Consider the following 27,472-nt stretch of genomic DNA (forward strand, 5'->3'; position numbering starts at 1 on the left):
TTATTATGGATTTTATGGGGTTTGGGTTAGGGTTCTGGTTTGGTTTCGTTTCGTTTTGTGCCAGTACCAGAGCTTGAACTCAGGGCCTTGAGCTCTTGTGTTTCTCTCTCTCTCTCTCTCTGTCTCTCTCTCTCTCTCTCATATATATATATATATATATATATATATATATATTCACACACACATAATTTTATTTTGCTTAAGGCTGATGCTCTACCACTTGAGCCACATCTTCAGTAGGGCTTGCTGGTTAATAAATAGGAAACAGAATCTAGCAGACTTTTCCACAAGGTCTGAGCCTCCTAAGTAGACTGAATGTTTTGTCTTCCTAAAGCATGTGTTGGCCAGGCACTGGTGGCTCAAGCCTGTAATCCTAGCTACTCGGAGGCTGAGATCTGAGGATCTCAGTTCAAAGCCAACCCCAGGCAGGAAAGTCAGTGAGACTCTTATCTTCAATGAACCACTCCGAAAACTGGAAGTGGCACAGTGGCTCAAGTGGTAGAGCGCTAGTCTTAAGCTGAAGGGCTGAGGGACAGCGTTCAGGCCCAGAGTTGAAGCCCAACAACCAACAAAAAACAAATGCATGTTGGATTCCTAACTGCAGGGTGATATATTTTGAGGTATGTATCTGATATCCCAACTAAGTAAGCAACATAAATCCAAGGATTAAGATCCGGTTGGGCTGGGTGCTGATGGCTCATGCCTGTAATCCTAGCTACTCAGGAGGCTGAGATCTGAGGATCCTGGTTCAAAGCCAGCCCAGGCAGGAAAGTCCTTCCAGAAAACTGGAAGTGGTGCTGTGACTCAAGTGGTAGAGTGCTAGCCTTGAGCTGAAGAGCTCAAGGACAGCTTCCAGGCCCTACAAATATATATATATACAGCTAGTCATGGTGCCTGGTAAGATGTGAAGCCTTGAGTTCAAAATAAATAATAATAATAATAATAATATGATGATGATGATGTAAAAAAAAGGCAAAGGTAATATGCTCACCTATAATTTCAGACAATTAGAACATTCACCCAGGAAAAAGTAGAAGAATAATAACAGAATAACTCAGTAACAGCTGAACAAAGCTATATAAGTAACTAAAACAAGCAGAGAGCCTTAAATAGTAGAGTGCTGGCCGAGCCAGCCTCAGTTGTTGAAATTATTGAAATAATTTCATTCTCCAGAGGAGCAATCCCAGAAGTCCTAGAGGGAACTTTGCAAGTACATACAGGAAGTAGGTGATGCCAGAAGTAAATAAAAGGAGGGGGGAGGGGAGGGAGATGGCAGAGCCTTTACTTTAGGTTACACTGGGTGGTATAGCCAGGTCGCCCACACGGTGGCGCTGCGGCTCCACTCTAGACAGGGTGGGAGGCACCCTTCCCTTCTGGCACTCAAGGCCCAACCTTTCCTTTACTTGTCAGGGAAAGTCTTCAAATAAAGACCTGTCTGGAGTAGGCTGGCTTGTGAATAGAGTGGGGGTGCGCCCCTTTGGAGGGTTGGGCACATGGACGGGTGACAGGAGATTTACACAGCCAAAGAGCCAAGCAAGGGCAGTGGCTTTCCAGCATAGAACTCTCCCAGAAGGGGTAGACATTGCGATGGGGTCGCTGGATCTCAAATCAGGACTCACATCTCACTGGGCAATTCTCCTATCCTCTCTAGAAGCAAGATGGGAGTTATCTCTTGGAGGGCTACTAAGAGAAGTAAATTACATAATGCATGTGCAGGAGAGGGTATGGCCCTCAGCAAGCATCCCCTGGCCTCATGGATGCTAATATGCTTGTGGCGGATAATTGTCATTCGTTAGGCATGGAAATTCAGGTCTGCTGGCTCATGCTCATAATGCCAACTACTTAGTGGGGAAGGGGGGGGGAGGATAGGAAGATCACAGTTCAAAGCCAGTGTGTGCAAAATGTTATCAAGATTCTATCTCCAAGAACAAGCCAGATGGAGTGGCTACATGGAAGGTAGGAGAGTCAAGATCCAAGATTAGCTAGCCAACGCAAAGATCATGAGGCACTATCTCTTGACAATTAACTAGAAGCAAAAGGGGCTGGGGGCATGGCTCAAAGACAAGGTGCTGAGTTCAAATCCCAGAATGGAAGATTTGTCCCCCAAAAGGACACACAGACAGTCTATGGCTGAGTCCCGAGATGGTACCTTCAATGATAGCAAGGGAGGAAGGGAAGGAGCAAAGTGAGCTGCAAAGGCGGCACTTTTACCTGCTATTGCTGTGAAAGGTCATACGTTCTGGGATAAGCAATGGAGAGGAGCTAACCTAACAGAGCTAACCTCCTTCAGCTTCCTCCAGTGCCTGGAAGACAAAGACAGTTGCAGCTCCAGCAGCCATGTACCTTAATCTCAGCTTAATCTCAAAGGTAGGGCCCTTATTCCTCATGAGGGTGTGTGTGAGGGGAGATGTTGTTGAATCTCTTGTAGGCTTATAAAAGACCATGAGACAAAGCAAAGGGCTGGGGCTGGTGACACCCAGTGCGCAGTTAGAAGAGCGGAGACAGAAGCTGATGATCACTTCAGTCTCAGGTTTACTCTGCAGTGGAAAGTGACCACAGGTTCTCCAATTCTTATTGAGGACATAAAAGGAAAGTGGAATTGAAATACTATTCCAGGGATTTCGGTTGGGCACAAGTCGAAGGTGTATCCCCTGGGAGAAAGAGATTCGAAGTGTAACTCAGCAATGCTTTTAAAACCTGTTGTTTCCCTTGACATGCTTGCCTATATGTAAAAACACACAGCAGATGACACTTCAGCTGTACATCACAGTGACTATAATGTGCAGTCAAGGTCCCTAGATATCGTCACTGTAGCAAGCCAAGCTCTCCCCATCCTTGGCTTCAGCCTTCTCCAGCTCCCCTAAGTCTTTCTAGACCCCCCACTTGGCCCTGAACCCTGTGGTGTGCTTGGCTGGGCTCCCCTTCCCAGGTTCCTGGCCACGCCCCTCGGTCCTGGCCACGCCCCATAGTTACGGCACGCCCCCTGGCCTTTGGCCCCGCCTCTCCTCAGCCCAGCCCGCCTACAGCCGTCATTTCCGGTCCAACTCGGGGCGCTCCAGGTCAGTGCAGCGGGGTGGCCCTAAAAGTTTCTCTGGGGCCTGGTTCTTTCCGGTCCCGAAAGCCGAGCAGCGGCCCTCGTCGTTGGGGGCCCCCACGGATGGGACGGTATTGGTTGGGAACTGGATCCTCCATTGAGCACACGGGGCCGGGGACGCTGAGGAGCGGTTGCCAAGCAACGGCGCGACTGGCCCCGCCTCCAGGCAGGGCAGACCTGGGGGCCGGCCCCGCCTCCAGGCAGGGCAGACCTGGGGGCCGGGCCGGGGCCTTGGGAGGGCGGGGCCTTGGGAGGGGCGGGGCCTTGGGAGGGGCGGGGCGAGCCGCCGTCCCGGGTGTGGAGCGGGTGCAGGGCCGAGCGGGCTGCACTTCCCGGGTCACCTTGCCCTGCGCCCCTCGGACATGTGCGCCCAAGTCCCGAACCGAGTGGTGGGCCCGGTTCATGGGTTTCCAAACCATCTTTCTGACCCTCGTGGGCTTGGACCAGTTCATTCACGACACTTGTTGGAGAAGAAAAGAGGCCCAGCCACGCACAAGGCTTGCCTTGAGATGAGGGCCCTGGTGCCGGCCGTGTATCCCCAAAATTTCCCTTTTCCATAGCGTGGTTGAGGCCCCAGAGGAGCTGTGACCTTAGCCCAGGTCACACAGCTTGTAGTTGGAAGAGATAAGGACACTGTAACTTAGAGCAAAGAACTTCTCAGCATAGTCCTGGCCGGGTCATAATCTCACTACAGGTGTGCTACCCTTAGCCTACCTGTGAATCGCCAGGAGGAGGTTGGAAGCACGCATTCCTGGGCCCTCCCCCAGGCTCATGGACTGAGAGTCTCTAAGACAAAGGTAGAGGGATGTGTTTTCAAGATTAGGGATGAGCTCTGCAGTGTGCAGACAAAGCTTTGGGTACCACTGGGGTCTCCATCCTTCTCAAATACAGCTGTGGTATGCCAGGTGCTGGGAGCTCACACCCTTGTGAACCTAGCTACTCAGCAGGCTGAGATCTGAGAATTGGCCTGTCAAAGCCAGCCAGGGAAAGAACATCTGTAAGACTCTTTTCTCCCATTAAACTCTAAAAGCCAGAAGTGGAGCTGTGACTCAAATGATAGCCAGCCTTGAGCAGAAAAATCTAAGGAATAGCACCCAGGCCCTAAGTTCAAGCCCTCATACCAGAACAAAATAAACCCCAGGTGCATAGGGAAGATTCAAGAAGCACCTTGGTATCAAGTTCTAATCCCTTCAGCCAGTTTTGTACCTCTACTCCTGAGAAACAAGCCAATGGCACACATTGTAAACAAGTGTAGACATTTAGATGTAAAGTGTCCAGTCTCTGATTACCTGACACCTGCCAGATCCAAGCCTGGTAGGACCGGAGCTGGCCATTAGCATCCTCCATTATCGTTGGTGACCTGTCAGTTGTTCTTCTGGTCTCCATGCTGCAGCTGACGGTGGCTTTATTTACAAAACAGTTTTCCCAGTGGAGGGAGGGCTGGCAGCTTTCCAGAAGTAATGCCACAAATAATGAGTGTCCCATGGTCCTTCAACAGCAGCCAGAGTGAAATAGATCGAGGCCATTATTCATGACATTTATAAGCACAAATCTGCCTTTAAAATAATCACTCGGCTCTTCCTCTTAGAAGGCTAATAAGCCTGACAGTTCTGTTTAGTGTCTTATTATATATTTTCTAATTTATGCTGCTTCTCTTAGAGACTCTGCTCCACCATGGCTGAGTATCAAGACGAAGACTTGCAGAAATTTCTTAAGAAGGTGGACGAAATCAGTAAGTACTAATAAATAACAAGCGAATTAAATTCTGCTTTGGAGAGGGAGAAGTAGAAAGGCTACCAAGAAAGGAGGGCTGTATGGTAGTTTCTGAGTTACCTGGCAGGTTTATGACTCTTATTCTGAAAAAAAACAACAACAACTGTAATTGAAATTAAACAGAATGGGTATTGAGAAATAAGTTATAGCCTCAGGAAAGTATTTTCTGGTTGTTAACTGGTATCATTGTTAACATCCTGATTGAAATTCAGGCCGAGAGTCCTCCACCATATTTAGTCCCCTTTGCAGCAAACAGGAATTGCTGTTTCCCCCATTTCAAGGAGCCACCACTTGGAAGAGATTTGCTCAAGAGCCCACCTGATTGGTCTGAAATCTCTCCTATTTTAGGGAAAGATTCATTTCTGGGTTTGAGCTACAGAGACCAAAAAAAAAAAAAAAATCAAATGGCTTTCTCTGTGATTATATGGGTGGTTTATGAGTATTATCTTCTCTCTCCCTCTGGGCAGCCAAGACAGACAGGGCCTCAGAGAATGCACTCTGCATTCACACATCATGTTGGAAAGATGCCATACCAGTCTGCTCCTGTTCAGACTTCAGGGAGCTTGTTTGATGCCAGAAACAAACAAGCAAACCTTACATGGCAACTTGAAAATCTGTTTTAATTGCTGCAGGTGGGATGGATATAAAGAAGACATGAGTTTGAAAACAGTTTGTAACCTCATAGTAGGACATACTGATGTGTTCATGTTCCCCACCAGCCTCTCCTCTGCTCAGCCCTCAATGATCTTGCATGAACTTTGGCCTTGGCCCTCTTGTCTGTACTACCCAGTTTTGCTGGTGACTTCCACATCAAAACTGCCACCCAGCCTTCTTTTCAGAACCTGCCATTTCACTGTGGTCCACAGATACCTCAAACTGAATGTGTGCAGAATTGAGTCCTAGTGTCTCTCCCTGTCTGCTTCCCCCATCTTAGTCCTACCTTCTCTGTCTAGTCTCGGTTGGTGGCACTATCATCCACAGCTCCAAGAGGCCTCTGGACTCCACCCACCTTTTCACCCTGCATCCAATCAGCCCTTGCCTTCAGCCTCTTTCCCCAGCTCCACCGGTCCCAACCTTCCCTTGATTCTGGTTCCTCTCAATAGACTTTCAACAACCCCTAATTGTTATCCCTGCCACCAGGCTTCTCACTCCCCACAGGGAAATGTATCTGAAATGCAATTCTGGCCAGACACTTCTCTGCTTGGATTCCTTCACAGTCACAATAAATTCGAGCCTCCGCATCAGGACCTCAGTCCTCACATGACCCTGACCTCTGCCCACCTCACACCAGAACAGCAGCTAGCTGCCGTTCCCCTCCCAGACTCTGGTGTGTGATACTCCTCACGTGGCCTTTTTGTCTCTCTTGAATCCCTCCTTGAATTTCCCCCCGGGATTATTTATGCCAGAACTGCCCCGTAGAACTTCCTGCAACAATGGAGATGCTATACAATTTGTAGTGTCCCTTGTGCAATCACTAGATACGTAGACAGTAAACATTTGAAACGTGGCTTGTCTGAAAAGTTGAAGTTCTGATTTAATTTATTTTTAACTAACTTGGTTTTATGTGGTTTCATGTGCATAGATTCTACGTCATTCATTTCTTGGGCTTTATGTTATTCTTAGGAATTGTAGAGGATGACGAATTACTTTCTTTTGTGATAGTTTTAGTTGAGTGGCAAAAACATATTAAGTAGATGATTTCAAAGTAATATATGACAGAAACAGAGACTTGCAAAGTACAAGACAGCAAACTCAGTGTAGGCAATTGTATTAGCCTGCTATAGGCTGCTAAGACAAAATATGGCAGGCTGGGTAACTTAAACTACAGAATTCTTTTTAAAAAATGAAAATCTCTTCAAAACAAGCATCCATAAGAAGAAAATGAAAGTACAGGCCATACCCAAGAGGAAAATATGTAGAAATACATGGAACCAGTTCAGAATGTATAAAGAAATTATATAAATTAGTATAAAATGGACAGCTTACCTGTTTTTACAAAATTGGTCATGGATAGGAACAGGTGCATCAACTGAAGAAATACAAACGACCTGCCCAGAAGGTATTTGATCTCAGGTATATTCAGAAAATGCAAATTGAAGCATTAAGAAGCTATCCTTCCCATTCATTTAGTGACAACAGTGTTAAAGTCTGACCATATCAAGAGCATGGAGGAATGGCAACTCTTTCTTTTACACTGCTTGTAGAAATAGTATAACTTATTAAGAGAGGGAAAAAGATTGCAAAAGAATGTACATTTTATTTTTAAAAATCACTAAAAACAGTTAAATACCTGTAACACATTCTGGTTAATGGTTAATGGTAAAATAAAAAGTCATAAATCCTTGTTGTTATTGTTGTTTAATCAAAGGAGTCTGTTTCTCCACCCTGGATTGGCCACCTGACTTACATTAGCCAAGGCAGTGCTTGGAAACTTGGCACAGCAGAGGTTCCAAAAGTGTGGGTCTATGGGGGTTTTGGGGACCCATGTGAGGAGATGAGATTCACTTCCCCTAGGATAATGCAGAAGTGGACTGATCCCTCTGGAATTGGAGTGAGATGAATAGATTTCTCCATCAGATGGGACGGGAGGACAAAGGGGTTGAGTACCTGGCGAGATGACTGCAGGTTGATGGGCCCCGGATGGAAATACAGGTAGGGAGGGAAGGGAGGGAGGGAAGAAGTAAAGGGCTATTGTTATGTGAACCTCAAAGCTGCTTGTACTCGCATTTCGTCTCCTACACAAGATCAAAAGCTTTTCACAAAAGCAAATCACAGAAAGATTTTTTTTTTTACCCATCATTGTTGTCTATCACATTCTGCAGACTATCTGCCTCCTAATAAGCTTTCCCTAAATTACGGTTGCATTGAAGAATGGCTTAAAACTATTCCTTGAAGCCTAGCGTTAAATTCTCTGGCAGCTCTCTTTCCAGACAAATCCTGTACTTAATTGTTCCATATTGCCTCTCATTATTCTGCCTTTGCTTTCTACAGCCTTAGTTTCCTTCCTTAAGATCTTCCCCATTAATTTTCTCCACCATCCTTTCCGGTGAATGAAGTTGTTGGGGTTTTTTTTTTCGTTTCTTTTGAAGACTCAGCTTGATTGATTCACACCTGATTTCCTTCTAGCCAATTTAATTCAAGACATGAATTCTGATGACCCAGAGGTACAGCAGAAAGCTGTCCTGGAGACAGAAAGACACCTGCAGCTGTTGGAGGGAGACCTAGAGGAGGAGGAGGACGCGTGCCGCATCGCCATGGACAAGACCCTCATCAGTCCTCCACAAGCTCCCAAGGAGGTTTCATTCTGCTATGGGGTTAACTAAGTAGATTCATCAAGAAGACCTGCACTGAGGGGCAGTTTAATGCCTGCTCTCTGTGAAAACTGAAATAGTCTTTTGTTTTCTTAGATTTGCTAACGTTATTTTCCACAAGGGAGTATAAACTCTGGATTTCCCTTGCTTAGTCTCCCTGGGACATCTTTAAACAGCCTCTTGGGTTTGTTTGAATGAAAATTTAGCCTTTCTACCCACTGAGCTAGTGTGCCAGCTGTTCTGTTAAGGTGATGCATTTTACTCAGTTGTATGTCCATCACTGCCGGGAAGAGAGGGGTGTCCCATGACCTGGGAAATCTTGATTCTCAGCCCCTCGAAACGGCACCCACAATCACATTTGCTAATTTAAAGCAAGCGCCCAAATTTGGGACCCTTCAGTATTGGTGATTTAAAAGAAATGGCCTCATTCTTCTTTTGTAGTTGGTTTACCTTTTTGGTTTAGTTGCATATTAAGTCGAGTGTAGTCTTTGAAATATGTTTCTTTGTTTCTATGATAACCCGTGCCTTGCAGAATGAAGATGGAATAAATCCAGGTAAGAACAGCATCTTCTCCCGATGTGTTTTATTCATTTAGGTTCTGTTTTTACTGGCTATAATTTCCAGACCTTAAATTTTAAATTTTAGCCTCTGGGCTTGCAAGTAGCCATAACCCAAATCCTGCTCATCACCCAGATGCTGTAGCAGTGGTCTGCTTGGACAGTGCCACAGGACTTGGCTGCCTTTTCTCCTGGCCAATCTTTGTAAACTGAATTTGCTTTTCTGTGTCATCTAATTTGCCCTTCGCTGCTCCAGGGATGCAGCAGTTTCTCGGTTGCTCAGCCTCAAAGTTCATTATGCTAAAAGGAACAGGGGGGGAAAAAAGTCTCTTCAAACAAAATCTCTTTTAAAAGACATAATTTATAGTCACAGTCATCATGTATAATACCGTATCACACAGATTGCCATTTAATGTCAGAGGAAGAAAACGTCACTCTAGTTGGCTCTGAAGTATCTGCGCGTGTGTATGTGTATGCGTGCACGTGTGAGAAATGTGGCTGTAAACGCATTTTGGAATCTCCACTAGACAACTGAACACCATATGTGTGTTTTTCTTTTAATGGTGGAAATCCCTCTGTGGCCAGAGGCCTTCTTGGCATCTATGGAAAAGGATGCAAAGGAGCGAGCCAAGAGAAGAATGGAAAACAAAGTCCTAGCAGACGGTAATCATCCATCTTTCTCTTCACTCTGCTGGGGAAGTGCACAGGAGCCTGTGTGCAGATGTTGAGGACCGGAAGTTCTGCTCTCAGGTGATGAGTTTGCAGCTGGGACCGTGTCAGCAAGAGCCTGGCCCTGCAGAAGCCAGTGGTCATGTCTCCTCTGGTCGGCTGCAGCGGGCAGCCTCAGTCCTCCCTCTTTCTAAAACATGTGGAGTCCTCAACAGTGCTTGAACATTAGGGAGAGAAGGGAGTGAGCTGCCACTGGCTAGTCTGAGCCCTGGATGAGGAAATCCGAAAGGACAACGAAATAAGAAAGCTAAATGTGAGACAGGAAAGGGAGAGAAAAAAGACATACGCACAGAGTGTGTGAGAGGGTGGATATGTATAATGGAAGATTGTTTTCAGGGGACGTTAGATGTGTGGCAAGCTCAGAGTGCTCCTGAACTTTGATGCACAAAGCGTTCTCTGAGATGCCATCTGGAGGACTTGTAGGTGGGTTGGGAGGGGGAAAAATACTTAAAAGCTGGGCACCAGTAGCTTACACCTATAATCCTAGCTATTCAGGAAGCTGAGATCTGAGGATCGTGGTTCAAAGGCAGCCTGGGCAGCAAAGTCCTTGAGACTCTTATCTCCAATAAATTACTCAGAAAAAGCTAGAAGTGGAACTGTGGCTCAAGTGGTAGAGCGCTAGCCTGGAACACAAAGAGGCTCAAGGACAGCACCCAGACCCTGAGTTCAAACACCAGGAAGGGGGTGGGGGCGGGGAACCTTAAAGGAACAGGTCCTGAAGTAGCTGCAGAGAGAACTGAGTGGCTAGGACCTTCAGAGCAGAATCAGGAAGCCGGGAGAGTGCAGTCTGCAGGAAGCTGGGACCTTGTGTGGTGAGCTCACCTGCACGACTTCCATCCTCACAGCCCTAAGAGTGAAGGGGAATGAAGCCTTCAGCAAGGGCGACTACAACCTGGCCATCCAACACTACAGCGAGGGCTTGGAGAAGATGAAGGACATGAAGGTGCTGTACACTAACCGAGCCCAGGTCAGTGGGCCGCCGCCGCCGGCGGGGGGGGGGGGGGGGGGGGGGGGGGGAGGGAGCAGTCACCACCAACCTCATGACAGCAAAGACTAGAATAGGTGGTACCATGGCGGGGGTTGGGAGTGGGGTGTTAGGGGATGGTACATTGGCAAGTGCTGACCAAACCTGGCACTTGTTTGGAGTAGGAGGAGCTGGTGGGTATGTAGCAGGTATGGGTTTCCATGCTTCAAATGATGTCAAGCGACCAGTCCTGCAGGAAGAGTTGGGGAGAACTCTGTCCTGAGTAGGAGGACCACCAGGATGCAATGATCTATGACACTTAGAATTCTACCATCGTCCGACTCATCCTCCCCCACCCTCTTTTTGGTTCTATCTCAACGTCTAACTCCTATTCATTTCTCACTTATTCTGTCTACCCCTCTTCAAGATTCTGTGACTGGAGTTGAACAGGGGGAGGGAGGGTCGAGGAAGGACTTACAGCCAATTGGAGTTTCCACAGCCCTTTCAACTCAGTTTTATATCACAGGGGATCTGTTTCCCAGGACACCACCCTGATGCTTATTACCTGCTGCTCAATGAAGGGACAGGGCTGACAGCTCTCAATTGGAACAACAACAACTGTTGTCTATGATCTTATCCCTGAGAAGTAGTTGGTTGTTTTTCCATGTGTGATGGAAGTCTCTGTGGCTTGGGCCTGAGAAGCTAGCAGATGGATGGGCATGATTGCCAGGTGATCAGTGCCTGTCAGCAGGACTGGGATGAGACGACTTTGATGCATGTCATTTACTACAGGGAGACGCTGTTCCACAGTGCTCATCACTTCCGGGCTCTCTGACACAGGGACGGCTGGCTGTGCTTGGTGGAAGAAGAGCATCAATAGCAAGAAACAGACACATGAAGTCCAGAGAGTCCAGGGAGGGACAGTGTGTAATGTTGAATAATTCCAAGCACAAGCCAGCTGCCAGTGTAATCCTGGTTACTCAGGATGCTGAGATCTGAGAATCTTGGTTCAAAGCCGGCATGAATAAGTTCCTGAGACTCTTATCTCCTCTTAGCTACTGAAAGGCCTATGGAGCTGTGGATCAAGTGATAGAACTCCAGCCTTGATTGAAAAAGCTAAGGGATAGTGCCCAGGCCGAGTTCAAGCTCTAGTACTAGCACAAAATCAGCAGCAGCAGCAGCATCACTTGATGATTATTACTATTCCAAGCACAGTATAACCTCATTAGTTCAGCCCTTTGCAGACATCCACCTGGTGATGAGGTATTAATTGCCTACCTCATGTGTGGTAAAACTTTGTAAAAGGAAGTAAATTGACAGACAAGATGGCTAGAGGTTGATTGAGCACCGTACAGCTTATCATTGTAGCAAAGCTATAGTTATTGAAGGCAGAAAGCTGCCATATACCTTCTCTAATGCTCTGCTTGCAGTTGCTCTTCAGCACATCCTTGGCAAGTTACATAACTGGAGACATAATAAATCCATTTAAGGAATTAAGTTTCTGTTGACAATTCAGAGGAATCATTTAAATATAAGCAATTAATACTGCAATTACATCCCATTCTTGATTTATCTCGCAGTTCTGGTCCCTAGAAACATCTACTGATAGGTGCTCATTCAGGATTGTGGCTCTGAAGTGATTCGAAAGCAATAAAATGGAATTGCTTTGGGAATATTATGTAATTTAGACTTATATCTCATTAGACTGCCCATCCCCCAGTTTGTCTAAATTAGTTACATTTTTACTGTACTCAGTTTTAAGCAGCTCTTTGATACATTCTGAAGAATCACATCAACAGTGAGTCTGGATTAATACAAGTAAACGCAAAAGAAAAGCTTTAGGGGAGTAATTTCTCTCAGGCTTCCCAAAGAGAAAGCTTATTCAGAGACAAATAGAAAGTCATTGACTGTTTTTAAAATGGATCTCCTGTTTCCATGCAGTGCTGGAAAACACTTAATAAGGACCCTGTGAATTGAGTGTTTCTTGCTAAAAACAAAAAAACAGCAGCAAAAATAAATAACAACTCCCTACCCTTTTACCGCTTTGTTTTTCTCCCAGAATTAATGTTATGATCAATAGATTGCTGATGTCATTTATGTGAGTTTAGCATTTAATTACCATTTTGGAAGAAGAGAATAGTTCCTCCTCAAATGTGAAAAAGCCAAGGAGAACAGAGACATGACAGGGTGCTGAGCGCAAGCCTTAAAAAGGAAAAGGACTTGGCTTATCTCACTCAGCACATTAATCTCCAGTTGCGCCCATTTTCCTGCCAATGACATAATTTCATTCTCCTTCATGGCTGTGAATAATATTCCATGGCATAAAAAGCAAGAGGCTGTGTAGAGACTGGGCCCTGACTCACAGTGGTTACGGGTCTCTATGGAGAGGCTAACTGCTCCCTCACAGCTGACTCTCAAATGCAGCCCACGGCTCTGAACACAGATGGCTCCAAGGGTTTTGTTTGGTTAGCCCACAGCCCAGGTTAATGAAGGTACTGGGCTGCTCTTGCTTCCTATGCCCACAAAGAGCTGCCCTGCAGAAATTCAGAAACTGCCTGCTTTCCCCCCTGTCTTTGGCCATGGACCTCACAACTGGCTTGTTGGGGTAACCAGCTCATCTGAGCACTGGGATGTCACAGGGCCTCGTTAAGGTTTTGGTCACAGGCAACCCTGCCTGTGGCATTGGCTTTATTATGGGTGACTGGTGGGATCCTAGAACAGCCACTCTCCCCTCCTGGAGCTTGGCCTTCCTTCCTCACCTGAATCCCCAGTTTGGTTTGCATTGTCTTCCAAAGTCCCTTCCTGATTCCTCTTGGAACACTCACAGCACGGTGGACACGGAGATGAGCTCTTCCTTGTACTTGTGGTTAGTGCACTGGCCATTTTCTCTTTGCCATGCCTGACCCTCCTCCGGCTTGCTCTGCACCAAGGGTCTGGCCAGGATGCACTGAGGTCTTGGCCCCCTACTCCTCTAGTTTCTGTTGGGGTTCAGATCAGAGGGAAGGACAGCATTGAGATGGGGTTCTTCATCTCCTGGCTTCACAGCTCCCATGAATGCTCATGTCAGCTGTTCCCACATGGTCTTCTCTCCTCCCTCCTCCTCCTCCTCTGTGCTCCGTCCTCCTCACTGTGGTCATGGCAGCTCACTTTGATAGCCCTGGGGTTCTGTAACACCCTTGATGGCCCCTGAACCTTGTCCTGCCCTTGTTAGTGGTCCCTTGGCAAAATCCACTTGGATCTCCAGGGTGAATACGCTACCTGCTTCCTGCTGGGCCCTGCCTGGTACAGGGCGGCCGATACAGCTGCTCCTTGTGGCTGTTCTTTCTGTACTGAGAAGAGTGCTCTGTGCAGAGCTGTGTTTGAGTGTCCATCTGTGTCATTACAGGCTTACAGTAAACTCGGGGACTACCAGAAGGTGCTGGCGGATTGCGACTGGGCTCTGAAGGTAAGACAATATCTTCTTTCCCAGGCGCCCAGGTTGGTTCTGCTCAAGCCAAATGTCTTAATCCTAAAATAATGGAGGGTGCTGCTAGTCTGGTGGTAGGAAAGAGTATGAGCTGCAGCCAGAGCCTGCTTCCTCACCTACACAATGAGATGGAATGTTGCAAGGGTCATGATACCACTCAGAAACGGCCCAGCTCAGAGCGGGCACTTCCGCAGATGTCTGCTAGTACTTTTCAAGGCCTTGCATTGCAGCGGCTCATTCCTGCCCCCCATCACCACTTTTATTATCTGGTGCTTTTGTCTACATCATACTAGAAAACTTTCTTTTTTTAATTTTTTTAAAAAAAGGTATTGTCAAGGTGATGTACATAGCGGTTACAGGTCCATAAGTAAGGTAATGAGTACATTTCTTGTCAAAGCTGTTCCTCCCTCCCTCATTTTTCTCCCACTTTCCCTCCCTTCCACCCCCCCCCATTGAAATCTCTTTCTTCTTGAGCCAGCTGTAGGAGCTCATTTCCACTATATTCCCATTCTTCCTCATCCATTTAGGCTGTTTCCTTTCAGCCTTAATAAATAATTGGAATTGGATTATACTGACCCCTATTTGTAGAGGGAAAAAAATCACAAGAGAGAATTCCTGTTGTTCAACTTCAGTCAGGCCTCAGGCACTTACCACCATGATTTACACTCCTTCCAGAGCCTGCCCGAGGAAGCAGTCCAAGGTGCAGTGAAGTAAGGCCTGTTTGTTTGGGAAATGGCATGATGCCTCCTTAGAGACATTATTTCGGATGACAAGATGTTAAAATAACCCTCCATCCACATTTCCCTGTGCTCCATTGTCACTGGGGTCTGTAACTAAAGAGTCAAAGCTAGCGTATCTCAGACGTCGGCGCCCACACATTGCTGCCTGCAGAGAAGGGAAATAAGCCCCACACCCTGCCACAAACAAGAAGCAGAAATTTGCTTTTAAAACATGTTTTTAATATTTAAAAAACCCCTCGTGAATCCATACGGCATTCTCTAAAATGCGTCTCTTTGTTTTATTGTTACTCATTTATTTACTTTTAATATTCCAGTGCTTTAACAGCATCTCAATTTAGCAGATCAGTTTCTGAGTACAATGCAGCTTGATCAATGCTACTCTTGCATCATTCTTCCTCATCTCTCCCCATCCCCTTATATTATTGCATTTCTCTTTATTTTAATATGCCAATATTGTTTTAAGCAGCTTGTGATCAAGTAAAACTAGGGCAGGCAGTAGAATGCTCCAGGTGGTTCCTTAGGAGAGCACATTCAGCCTGACTTCCTAGCCATGGCTAACCCAAGACTACCCATTCACACTAGTGTGCTGGCCCTGTCTACCTGCTTGGTTGTTAATAGGGGGTAGGAGAAGAGGAGCCGAGTAAGCAAAGGAAATGGAGGCAACTTAGGAAGCCACCTTTGCTTGTGACGGTTCACAGTACTCAAGGGATCTTTCAAAACTGACATTTGGAGAATCCCCTGTCTCCAAGCATCATTCCAGGGCACTGGAGAGATCCTGAAGTTAGAAGAGTTACCCGAAGCTGTGGACAGTATCAAGTCTCCTCACTCCAGCATAGAGCCACTAACCTGCACAGCCCCCTTGTTTGATCACGATTTCTTCTCTCCACCATCACCCTACAAGAGAAGAACAAGGCAAGGGGTCCTCATTGGTGGTTTTAACCATCATTTGCCACACACTTAACACAGCCTGTTCTGTTCTGCTCCAGTCCACTGTTGTCCTGATTTTTCTCACAAGAAGTTAAGCCTCAGAGATGAACTAAGTAATGGATGCAGGATCACAGAACTAGTGTTAGTCTGACTGTAAGCCACCCCCCTTCGCCATCTGCCGTAAATGGCCTTGTCTCAACCCACAACCCCCTTTAATCCCCTGATGTGGTATAGTTTCCACAAAGGCCTGTTCCCAAATCTGAATTATAATACAGCATAATTAACGATGAGCAGAGCTGATGTGTGTTGGGTCTTCGTCCATTCGGGGTCCGAGGAGGGGTAAGTGCGGCTGCTCGCCAGTTCCCCAGCCTCCCTTAGCCCAGGAGTCAAGCAGGAACTCGTTTATTAACAGGGAGCATCCCCTTTTTAAAGCAAAAGACTGTGTGGGAGGAGAGGAAATGGAACCAACCAATCACTGAAAGGCCATACCTTATCATGCACCTAAACTTCCATGAGTTGTTTACACACTGAACCTGAGCAAATCCGGCTCTGCCCACTCAACTTCCTCTCAGGGCCATCTCTGCTACTTGTGTTCCCCACAGATTTCCCCCACAGATGGGAGGTCATGCCGACACACAGTAGGCAGTCTTATTAAAATACCAGCCAGGCTCCCAGGTGGAACGGTTTGGATGGATGGGCCAAAATGTTCCAGGAATTCTCAAAGTAGTAACATTCGTTGGTTCTTCGTGGAAGCGGTAAATTCAAAGAAAAAGTTTCATTCTCTGAACCATTATTATTAGCATTAGTGCTTTCACACCCGTTTAGCATTCTTGACACTTTTAAATTGGTGGAGACAAGCCGGTGTGGTGGTATTTGAGGACTGATGATCCTTTTCGAGGAAGGTAAAGGCAGCAAGGCTGCTTTCAATCAGGACTGGGATCATTTCTTTCCTGTCAGAACACTTCACACACAATGAAATACACTCTTCCTCCATGTCACAGTTCCTTTCAAGGGAACCTGGGGCTCATCCAAGGGGAGCCTGAGCGTGGACACGTGGTCACAGGACAATGGGCCTGATATGAGCAGTGTCTACCAGTGGCTCCTTGCACTGGTCATGGGGAAGATGGAGCCACGGTGACACCTGCTTCTCAGTGATACACCCACCGAGGCCACGGCTCAGGCTTTCAGCTTGGGACCTGGATCGCCATAGTGTTCTGCCAGTGAATTATTTGCCGTGACTATTTCAGTTTAGGAACTGAAATGTTGGAGTTGCCTCTTTTCCCCTTTTGACTGTGTCTTTCCTGCGTCCTTGATGGTATCTGTGGCATTACCAGGCTCACAGCTCTGCTCCGGACGTCCATGGAAACTCGCACCTCCAAGGCTGGCTCTGACAATTCTCACTTCCTCTTTTACTAGGAGTCGGCTTTTCTTTAGATCGCTTTTGCTCTGAAATGGATTCCCGCTCTTATAACTCCACCAGCAGCGGCTCGTGACGCATTGCCTGGAGCCATGCTCCGTGCTTTCCAGGCCATTATTAGCATCACCATCCAGACCAGGAAAATGAACATCCAGTATGTTAGGTTGGCCTAGCCAGCACCCTGCTCCTGGTGAGGGGTTGAACACAGATTTACCCAGAACACATGACCTCCTAACCTTGCTAAGGCTTATGGGTAGGGAACCTTTTTTTCTGCTAAAAACCACAGGGATATTGATCACAACACTTGTGGGACCAGGCACTGGTGGCTGACACCTATAATCCCAGCTACTCAGGAGGCTGAGATCTGAGGATTTCGATGAGAAGCCAACCCAGGCAGCCATGAGACTCTAATCTCCAATTAACTACCAGAAAACTGCAAGTGGCACCATGGTTCAAAGGAGTAGAGCACTAGCCTTGAGCAAAAAGACTCTGGGACAGTGCTCAGGCCCTGAGTTCAAGTCCCACGACTGACTGCCCTTGCTCCGCCCCCAAAGCTCATTAGCTATGCAAATTATCTGCCTCTTTAGACAGCCAAGGGCAGCTGGCAAGAAGCATATGGGTCCATTTCGTCCCAAATCATTTTGAGGGTCTGGAGTCCATGGACCAGTTGTTCCCTACCCCTTAATCCCTAACGGACATCTCACCCAGTTACTGCCTTGTAAGGACACGAGGCTAATTTAACCAGGCTATTGTAAATCAGATTCATGTCCCTGTGCCAAATTATTCTTTGCAGAGTTCTAACAAAGATAAAGGAGAGGACAGGTCAGTGTAGAAACACCTCCCCCGAATAGAAGATTCTCAGCCATATGTTTCAGTAGTGTCTTTGGAAAGCGGGGGACATCCTCCAGACCTTAAATGATAGATGTGACGTATATATGTACTGCAGCTCGCTCGGGAGGAGGAACAAACCTCCTGGCCCCACATAAATACTGGTAGCACCAGCTGTTTTCCCAGAGCCAATTCTTTCTCCTGCAATAAATCAGTTCTCCGAACTTACCTACTTAGTTATACGGCCTGGAGAGCTGAACAAATGACTGATGCCTGGCCCCACCCTACACAGTAATTTCATTGGCCCAGGGGGCAAGGGTGGGGGGGAGAGGGAGCTAGTGAAATCGTGAGCATTCTAGGTGATTCTAACTGAACCCCATGTTAAGCGAGCGCTCTTCCAAGTTAAGAGCTTCCGGTTTGCTTCCTGAGTGTGTCTCAACTAAACGCAGATGAAAACTGGCGTGTCCCATTGCCTTGGCAGAGGACTTCTCCTCCATTCAGACCCCTCACAGGCAACAGTCAGACCAGTCACAGACACACAGCCCCAGCAGTCAACCTGAGAACACGTGTGTCTGCCTTCGTTCTGAAACCGCTGACCAGCCATTCTCTTTCACGCAGTGTGATGAAGCCTACACAAAGGCCTACTTCCACATGGGGAAAGCCCACCTGGCCCTGAAAAACTACAGGGAGGTAAGTTCGTAGGGGAATACAAGAGGCATGAGACGTCGGCATCGTGGTTCCTGGTTAGCCTGGATTGGAAAGCTTGTGAGACCCCATCTCAACAGAGGGGAGCTGCACGCGGTGTCATGTTCCTGACACCTCAACAGCTACAAGAGGCCTACCATAGGCAGATCGTGGTCCAGGCACATGCCTAGGCAGAAAGCAAGACCCCGTCTCAAAAACCACCATTAATAAAGGTGCTGGATGGGTAGCTCTGCAGTAGAGTCAATGACACCAGGAAAGAACCCTTGACTACCTATCTTTTTACCCTGGGCCTTTGGTATGGTACCTGGGTTTGAACTCAAGACCGATCACTTGCTAGGCAGGCCCCCTACCCATTGAACCACACCCTGAGCCCTTCCTGCTTTAGTTATTTTCCAGGCGAGTCTGTTGTTTTTGTCCCGGGCCAGCCAGACCACAGTCCCGCTACCTGCACCTCTGGAGTCGTTAGGATTAGGTGTATACCACCACACCTTGCTTGTTGTTCAGACAGGGTCTCACTCTGCCTGAGCTGGGGTCAAGCTGCAATCCTCCCCATCTCCACCTCCCAATAGCTGCAATTACAACTGGGAGCTACCCCGCTGGCCCTCAGCTTGTGTCCTGAAGTCGGCAGCCTGTCTTCTTCTTCCCATCTCTCATTCAACACTGTCTCCAGTTTCATTTATTCCTTACTTCCCCGTGGGCATAGGTAACAGTTAGCCTCCTGTTCTTTCTTACTGCAAATGTCATATGCATGCGTTGAATTTACATTATGATTTTTCATATCCCAAATAGACACAACCTACCAAAAAAGGTAAGACTGGATATTTTTCACCAATGTCTATATCTGACTGCACAGATGGGTTTTGAAATGATGCGTGTTTCCACCACACACACACAGAACCTGAAGAGTGTAAACGAAGTGTCCAGTGCACACCCTGTACCCCATGGCCAGCTCCCGTGCGGGAAACGTGAGCAGGCTGGGAGCAAGCTTATAATAACGAAGCCTCATCCTGCCTGCTTTGTAATCACCGTCACCCCCAACCTCTTTGCAAGGTCTTGCTTCTGTTTTGCAGGCTAGAGAGTGTTACGAGAAGATCTTAGAAATCAACCCCAAGCTGCAGACACAGGTGAAAGGTGAGTCCGGTCCTGCTGCTGTCCTCTCTGAGTCTCTTTCCCCTTCCAGCACCTCCCATAGGTGCCTTCCCACCTTCCTCCCCCTCTCTGCCCTGGCCAGGCCAGCAGCCCTCCCTGCCTTCCCTGCACAGCCTCCCTGTTAAAACCTGCTCTGCTTCCTCCCTCGCTTCCCTCCGCCACCTGCGCGCCTTTCTTTCTGTGTGTCTTCTTGCAGAGCTTTCGCACTGCTCTGAATCCACAAGGCCTTAAGATTCTCGATAGAGACTGTGCCTTGTCTGTGTCCCTGATCTTTGCTGAAGAAGAGTTTGAACTATTTCAATGTTTTATGCTTCTCAACCTCCCACCCTTGAGAGGGAGAGAGGGAGGGAGGGAAGGAGAGAGGGGGAAAAAGGAAGGGAGGAGAGGAGAAGAGAGGAGAGGAGAGAGACAGTGAGGAGGGGAGGAAAAAAGGGAGGGAGGAAGAGAGGGAAGGAGGGCAGAAAGGAAGAGGAGAGGGAGGACAGAGGGAAAGAGGGAAGGAAAAACAGAAGGGAGGGAGAAAGAGGGAAGGAAAGGAAAGGAAGAGAGGGATGGAAGGAGGGAGGGGAGGTGTTCTTGTACAGTATTAGTTATTAGAGTATTGCTTTGTTGAGAGTTTTTTTTCCCCCATATGTTGCTAGAATACCTCATGCAGGTCAATCTTCAGGAGAAGGTAGATCTTCAAGAGAAGGAAGCCCATGAAATTCTGGCTTTAGGAAAGAACACAGCTGTGACCACCAAAAATCTCCTGGAGACCCTGTCCAGGCCGGACCAGGCACCGCTGTTCTATGCAGGGGGGATGGAAATCCTGACGGAAATGATGAAGCAGTGTAAGCCCCAGATGTGTGGCGGGGTCCGGAGTAGAGTCAGCATGCTGGGCCAGCGCCTAGAGGTCTTGACGTTGTGACCCCAAGAATCCCTCCCACAAATACCGAGTGCACACCCATGCTAATGTAGATCCCGAGTGATCCCTTACACCCCACCCTCTCTTCCAAACACGCACATGCTCGGCACACACGCAGTAAATACCACATACACACGAGCACAGCACTTACTCTCCTGGTCTATAGACGTGTATATACACACCACATGCCTCCTACGTCATAAATACTTACATCCACGTATTTAGTCCACACACTCAGTCATCACACACGCCCCAAACACGTTACATGTACCCCTCTCCCCCCAAAATGTCCTGTGGTACCCAGTAGAGATTCTTAGTGGGATAAACAGCACAGTTCACCTCGATTACACTAAATGGCTACTTCGAATGTGAACATAGTTTCAGAGGAAACTTTTTCTTCTCCTAATGAGAGCCACGCTGCTCTCTGCTCCCAAATCTTGTCAACACCGAAGCCAGGGCTGAAGCATGTCTCGTTGCTCAGTGGCGGGAGGCTCTTTGCACAAACCGTGGCCTCTCTGGCTTTTCTTTAGTGTTCAATGGAGGCTCTGAGGTTTCTTCTCCAGAGCCTGGAAACAGCTTGGAAATAAATATTTAAGATCAGATGTGTGTGCCAGTCTTCTCCAGAGGTTTCAGAGCACCTGGAGGCTCTGAAACTTCCCAGTGCTGACTTGTGCCACAAACCTGCCCAGCCACACAGCCCCGCCCTCCTTTTCTGAGTAGTTCCTCTGTCTGTGGCATCAAGTGGCTGGTAGTAATTGTGTTCTTTTTTTTTTCAGAATGAAAAAGTATTTGTCTCTAGTTCAGCCTGGTAGCACATGCCTGTAATCCCAGCACTGGGGAAACTGAGGCAGGAGCAGTTTGAGGCCAGTCTGGTCCACATAGCAAGAACCTCTGTGTGTGTGTGTGTGTGTGTGTGTGTGTGTGTGTGTGAGAGAGAGAGAGAGAGAAAGAGAGAGAGAGAGAGAGAGAGAAAGAGAGAGAGGTTTGTTTTGATGCCGTGATCATCTCAATTGAGTTCTCATGACCAGCTGACACCTTTCCCATGGATTTGTTTCAGGCACAGAACGTACTTTATTCAGAACTCACAGTGGATTCAGCATCATCAATGACAACGAGGTCCTAAGAAGGTAGGGACACTTGGGCAGACAGGGCCAGGGAACACAACCATCGCATGTGAAACTGGATAGTAAGCAGATCACGCAGGAGGTGGTATTCCTCTGTGTCCCCCCCACCCCATCCCTGTCAGCTGGGGTTCCCTCTTCTGGTACAAAGCTCCCATGTGAACACCCTCGAGCTTGGAGCCTGGGGCCACTTGAGTTGGGCTGTAGCAATACATGGAGAGGGAGACAGCAGCATGCCTCAGAGATGCTCTGGGCATCACAGTGGTAGAGAAATGGCCCTTTTATACTGCTCTCCAGAGTCTCCAAGATTGCTGTCTATTCTCTATCTGCTTTTTGAATTTGCAAATCATAACAGGAAGTGGAATCAGCTGGGTCCTGGCTAAGCCCTTCGAATCCCATCTAAATTTACTTTATATCTCCCTTGTGCTTGGATGACCCTGAGACTTAAGGTCCCAGCGTGGGTTGGAGTGAGCTCGCCACCATGGCCCCTGGCTCACAGCACCCACTGCGGACCTGTCCCCTCCATCCTGTGTCCTAAGCCAGGACCTCAAGACTCAGTGACGGGCAGTCCTTGAGTCCTGGTGGGTGACCTGTGGTTCTGCACCTAAACGTTTACTTTCTTAACCTTGCATCCGGTGAGACTCGGGATAAAACCAAGTAGAAAGAACATGGATACTGATTGCATGTGGCTCACTCACCCTGTCCCCTCTAGGTGCTTATTAGCCGAAAAGAAGGATGCAGTAGAAGAGACCGTCTGTGTGTCTGTTCTGAAGCTCTGGCAAGCAGTGTGCTACGAGAACGGTAAGCCTGCTCATCTCTGCCCGCCATGCTGCAGGTGTGACTGGCTGCGTGGCCAGGCATGATGTCTGTCCCCGAAGGCCGGGCCCTGGAGAGCTGGTGTCTAGACCTTCTCAGCCGCTCTCTCCAAAAACTGTGAGGATCAAAAAGCAAGGTCTGCACTGTAGTTATGTTTCCCGAACCTTCCTCCTTGGCTGCCCAGTGAGTAGTAGGTGGAATCTCCATCCCCTCACCTGCTCCAAGTCTCACGAGATGGCTGCTCATGCTAATGGGATAGAAGGATGGAGAGTTCCCTTTCCCCTCTGCCCCCAAAAAGTACAGCTTGTCTTGAGATGTGTGACTTGTCATCCAGCACCTCCAGACACTGCTGGGTGGCAAAGGCTGCTCTGGCCCCTGTCTGAATTTGGATAGTCTGAAGCGAGCCCCCACTTAGGCCAGTTCCTTCCCCTTTGCTCCTGTATTCAGACCCCACACACACGGCGGAGCCCTCTGACATTAGGAAGGAGATGGTTGATGTGTGTCAGTTCCTGTCTGGTGCAATCATATATTGACTCACCGAGTCCCATTCATCTTCAGTAGGTGCATTACCACTCTCGTCTTACTGACAGGAACCTGGGGGGGGGGGGGGAGGGAGGGTCAGGACTTCATAACTGTGAATCTAAAACCCCTTGCCCCTGTTCATCCTGACCCACCAGATCTGGTTCTGGGGTCTTGCTCTTAGACACCATCATCCTGCCTCCCAAATGAGTGGAGACCTGTTTACCCACTAGAGCGGTAGGGGCAGAACTGGGCTTGGTGGCACCATGACTCCTACAAAGCACGTCACCCCTGTGTTTTGCAGAAGAAAACCAGCGATTCCTTGTGATGCATCCAGACAGGGCTGGCCTGCTGCTCTCCTTCTTGACGTCCCCAGTCCTGGCCATCCGGCAGCAGAGCCTGACCCTGATTCTCCAGCTCGCCCAGACAGAGAACGGACGGAGCCTTATCATCAGCCACCTTGACCTGACCCAGTAAGGCCCCCGGGCAGCTTTCATCCCAAGTCATCAGTCAACAGACAGGAACAGATTGGCCTGTCGCCCTCCCCTGGGTTCTGATGTGTGGCTGCCATCAGCCTTTATGAGGGATCAGTGACAGACACAGCGCTGGAGGGGAACACCGCCGCTTCTAGCGGAAGCAGTGCTATCTCTGCATCTCACGGAGCCCTTTCTAAAACAACACAGGCTAGAACTTCATGAAACAAATGTGGTTGATGGCTCAAGTCTACAGAGCTAGAGTGGTCTGTCTCCTAAGAAAGCTTCCTACGAACCTTACCTAGTATCTGGTAGTGTCTTTCTTTATTATTTGTTTTATTCATACTCGTTTTCTTATTCTTTAGCTTTCTTTAGCTTTCGATTATTAGTACGGACATATGAAATTACCACATTTGCATGAGAAATGTGTTTTCATCTCGGCCATTTCCTATGGTTCAATCTAATACAATAGTAGCACTGGTAACATCCTGCCGCGTACATGTGACAGACAGGAACTAAAGGCGGTCAGCCTGCCTTGGTACTGCTGACTGCTCCTTTCTGGCGGGATAGAACTGTGTCGCACGTCACCCTTGCTGGGGAAGATGGTCCCCTGCTTCTGTAGTAGAGAGGTTCTGGGGAGTGTCTTTGGCCACTCAGCCTTGACAGTAGGAAAAGCCACCAGTGTCATGCCGCTGGGATTCCTATGTTTACAGTCATTCGGGGTATGTGAGTCAGGGTCACCTCTAACTGGGGTGACAGTGCAGTCATTGGTACCCTGAAACTCTTCTCTGACCTACAGTCCACCCACAGGGACAGCTTCTCTATCCACAGGGCAGGGGGACGGCAGCAGGAAGGAAGGACACACTGTCCTCTGTAGGTAATAAGTGTCGCTGGAGGAGCGTTGTCCTGGGTTGAGGAAGCTGACTTGCCTGTGTCTCCCAAGACTAAATCCAAATGCTCTCGGGCTGTTGTCTCATTCTGTGCTATGAAACTTCATTAGCCTTCACCAAAACAAGAGATTTCAATGGTTGGAGGAGGAGGAATCCAAAGGGACTCTAAAGCAAATGGTGTCTGGCAGCAGGAATTCTGGAGTAGGCTCCTGAGGAAGTTGGGGATGGGTAGAAGCTTAGAGACCTTCCAGCACGCATGCCCAGATTCCATTGTGTCCGAACCAGAGCTTTGATTGTCATTGCTTCCATTTGTCATGGGACGGGGTTGCGGGTGGGCTTCCCTGTCCCACTAAGGAAGATAAGAGCTCACCTCCTCAGGCAGCCCAGCCACATCCTGAGAAGCTCTCTCCATACACCAGCCTCAAACTACCCACCCTGCAGCAGAGGCCTGGTCCAGCCTTTGGAAGGTGCATCCTGTCCCACTGTCCAGTGTCAAGGGAAGCCAGGTTTTCCCAGGTCAAGCATCCAAGTTCCCTTGGCAGGGCTTCCGGGGCAGCCTGCCTGGACAATCCTTCTAGCTTTTCTCCCCGTGGATGCTGCTCCTTCCCAGATTCCTCAAAAGGTCTCTTTGCTGGGCCTCTGGGAGTTTGAGGACAGGCCACTCTGAGGTGTTTATGGGGTTGGGGTTTGTTTGTTGCAGATTGTTGGAGGCCCTGCTGTTATTTCTCGAGTTCTCAGATAAGAAGGCCAACACCGCCATGGGACTGCTCACAGACTTGTTTCTGGAAGAAAGGTAATGTTTTATTTCCTGAAATGGATAGTGTTCCCACTTGAGAAGCACTAGGTGATCTTTCTCGTGTGCAGAGAGATGAGGCCAGCCTCCTCCCGAGTGTCACAAGATTCCCTGAGCAGAGCGTGGCGTCTCCCAGAGGTCTGCGGTCCATACTCACCCTAGTCCCTCTGGGTACAGGGTAGTCAGACCTCCATGAGTTTGGAGCAGAAACTGCTAAAAACAGTCCGCTCTTTCTATCTGGATTCTATCAAAGGCACATCAGAAGTGTTGAAAAAGTACATCTGTGCTGAATATAGAGAGATGTTTTCCTTGTCATTCCCTAAATAATTCAGTATAGCATCTATTTATATGGCACCATGCTATTAAGTATCTAGTAACCTAAAGAGTAGAGGTTATTTAATGATAGAAGAGGACTGGGTAACAACTCACCCTATTATCATAGCTACTTGGGAGGCTGAGATCAAGAAGATCACAGTGTGAACCAGCCAGGACAAAAAGTTCATAAGATCCCATCTCAATCAATAAAACATTGAACGTGGTAATGCTGTCCTGTCATCACAGCCCCAGGGAAACAGCTAGGAAGGTGGTAGTCCCGGCCTGTCTGGGAAAAAGTGAACTCCTTTAGAAAAAAAAAATAGCAAAGTAAAAAGAATGGTAATAAAGAATAAAGTCAAAAGGACCAAGGAAGCTGAGCACTGGTGGCTCATGCTGCAGTCCCAGCTACTCAGGAAGCTAAGATGTGAGGATCAGACCTTAAAGCCAGCCCAGGAAGAGAAATCTATGAGACTTTTACATCCAGTTAACCAGCAAAAAGGCAGAACTAGAGTTGTGGCTCAAGTGGTAGAGTACCAGCCTTGAGTAAAAAAGCAGAGCAAGAGTGCCGGGCTCTGAGTTCAAGCCCCAGTACCAACACGCACGCACTCACAAATGATCATGTGGGTTATATGCAAATACTAACCCCCATTTTATATAAGTCTCTTAGGACTTGAGCACCCACAGACCTTGGGATCCAGGGGGCTTCTGGAAGCAGGCCCTTGCATGACTGTTGAGAGCAAGCACACGGTAGCACCCTCTTGGGCTGCCAGAGGCACTGTGTGTAGCCATCTCCGCCTGGCTTTTTTGTCTTGCCTTGCTCTGTGATTTTTACGTCATATCTTATTTTCTTGGTTCTTTATCTTTCCCTATGCACTTTAGGGGTTTTGCCTAGAAACCTTTGCACACCAGAGAAAGGCTGGTTCTCACAGCCAGGCCAGCTGGCTGGAACTATGGGATGCCACACCAGCACATGGAGACGTGTGTGCATCTGGGCCCTCCTGATGGCTGTGACAAGTGTACATGCTCACACTGTGGTCGCCACCTGTGCAGGGCACACAGGACGCACAGGTGTGGAGCAGGGGAGGGGAGCCAGCACAAGGTCAGCTTGGCAGAGTCCAGCAAAGCTGCCCCCGAGGTCTGTCATTCGACATCAAAGCAGATTCGCCAGACTTAGACATCTAAAAGCCACTTTACATCCACCCAGTGACTTTTTTCCTTTTCTTTCCTGTTTTGCTGCCTCAGAGAAAATGATCCACACCTGCTGGAGATCAGAGGGACACCGTTTATCACCATCTGCTACCTTACCCAAGAGGCTGTGTGTCCCGGTGACAGTTTGTGTCATTTAGAAATAATACTGGCTGCTGTTTTCTCCACAGATTTCAAGCCTGGTTCCAGGCCAGCCTTCCAGACGTTCTGCCCATGCTTACCGGTGTCCTGGTGAGCAGCCTCCCAGCCCCCCATTTTCCTTCCCTTCTCCATGACAGGTGCTCAGAAACCTAGGCAGAGCTGTGTAAATACAGTTTGCAGCCCAGAATGCCTGTTGTCTCTCAGGTTGACTCATCGTTTATTTACAACTGGAATCGATGCAGATGTCAGTTGTCAAAACAACTACAGGTGGGGCAGGTGGAGACGGCATATGGGCGGGCTGCGCGTGAGCCGCACTTTAGGGGAAGACTGAGGAGATCCATCTCCTTCAGCTGGTTCCTGGTGCAGTGCTGTCACCAGGACAGCCTGCCACTCCATCCCCAAAGGGAAATCCGCCCCAGCAGGAAGACAGTTGAGCCATCTGAGCTGATGAGGCCGAGGATAGATAGCAAGAGTTCTCCCTGGAGAGAGTGTTGGACTTGGTGAACTGGAAAAGTACCAGGACCCAACCTCACCCCAACAGCGGACATCTGTGAAGAAGAGCTCAGAAGGGAAAGGCCTGAGCCAGGTCCTGTTGGCCCTTTTTGGTCTGCCTCTTGCCTTCATCCTGTGGCCA

The 27,472-nt window shown here is 48.2% G+C and overlaps 1 protein-coding gene across 2 annotated transcripts in view; it reads left to right on the plus strand.

Moving 5' to 3' along the window:
• The first annotated feature begins 3,041 nt into the window (after positions 1-3,041).
• Positions 3,042-27,472, plus strand: part of Ttc12 (tetratricopeptide repeat domain 12) — a 33,425-nt gene continuing 8,994 nt past the window's right edge. The window contains exons 1-15 of one of the 2 annotated variants that reach the window (XM_013009557.1): positions 3,042-3,059; positions 4,754-4,826; positions 7,994-8,163; positions 8,711-8,732; positions 9,321-9,398; positions 10,310-10,431; positions 13,814-13,873; positions 18,425-18,496; positions 19,582-19,642; positions 20,302-20,490; positions 21,622-21,691; positions 22,398-22,486; positions 23,325-23,493; positions 25,084-25,176; positions 26,868-26,928. In XM_013009557.1, coding sequence (XP_012865011.1) covers positions 4,769-4,826; positions 7,994-8,163; positions 8,711-8,732; positions 9,321-9,398; positions 10,310-10,431; positions 13,814-13,873; positions 18,425-18,496; positions 19,582-19,642; positions 20,302-20,490; positions 21,622-21,691; positions 22,398-22,486; positions 23,325-23,493; positions 25,084-25,176; positions 26,868-26,928 — 1,314 coding nt within the window. In that variant the 5' untranslated portion in view covers positions 3,042-3,059; positions 4,754-4,768. Of the gene's footprint in view, positions 3,060-4,753; positions 4,827-7,993; positions 8,427-8,710; positions 8,733-9,320; positions 9,399-10,309; positions 10,432-13,813; positions 13,874-18,424; positions 18,497-19,581; positions 19,643-20,301; positions 20,491-21,621; positions 21,692-22,397; positions 22,487-23,324; positions 23,494-25,083; positions 25,177-26,867; positions 26,929-27,472 lie in introns of those variants that run through there. The other variant, XM_013009558.1, reaches the window with a different exon arrangement.

This window comes from Dipodomys ordii, unplaced genomic scaffold, assembly GCF_000151885.1.
Source record: "Dipodomys ordii isolate 6190 unplaced genomic scaffold, Dord_2.0 Scaffold10, whole genome shotgun sequence".
Lineage (NCBI taxonomy): Eukaryota > Metazoa > Chordata > Mammalia > Rodentia > Heteromyidae > Dipodomys > Dipodomys ordii.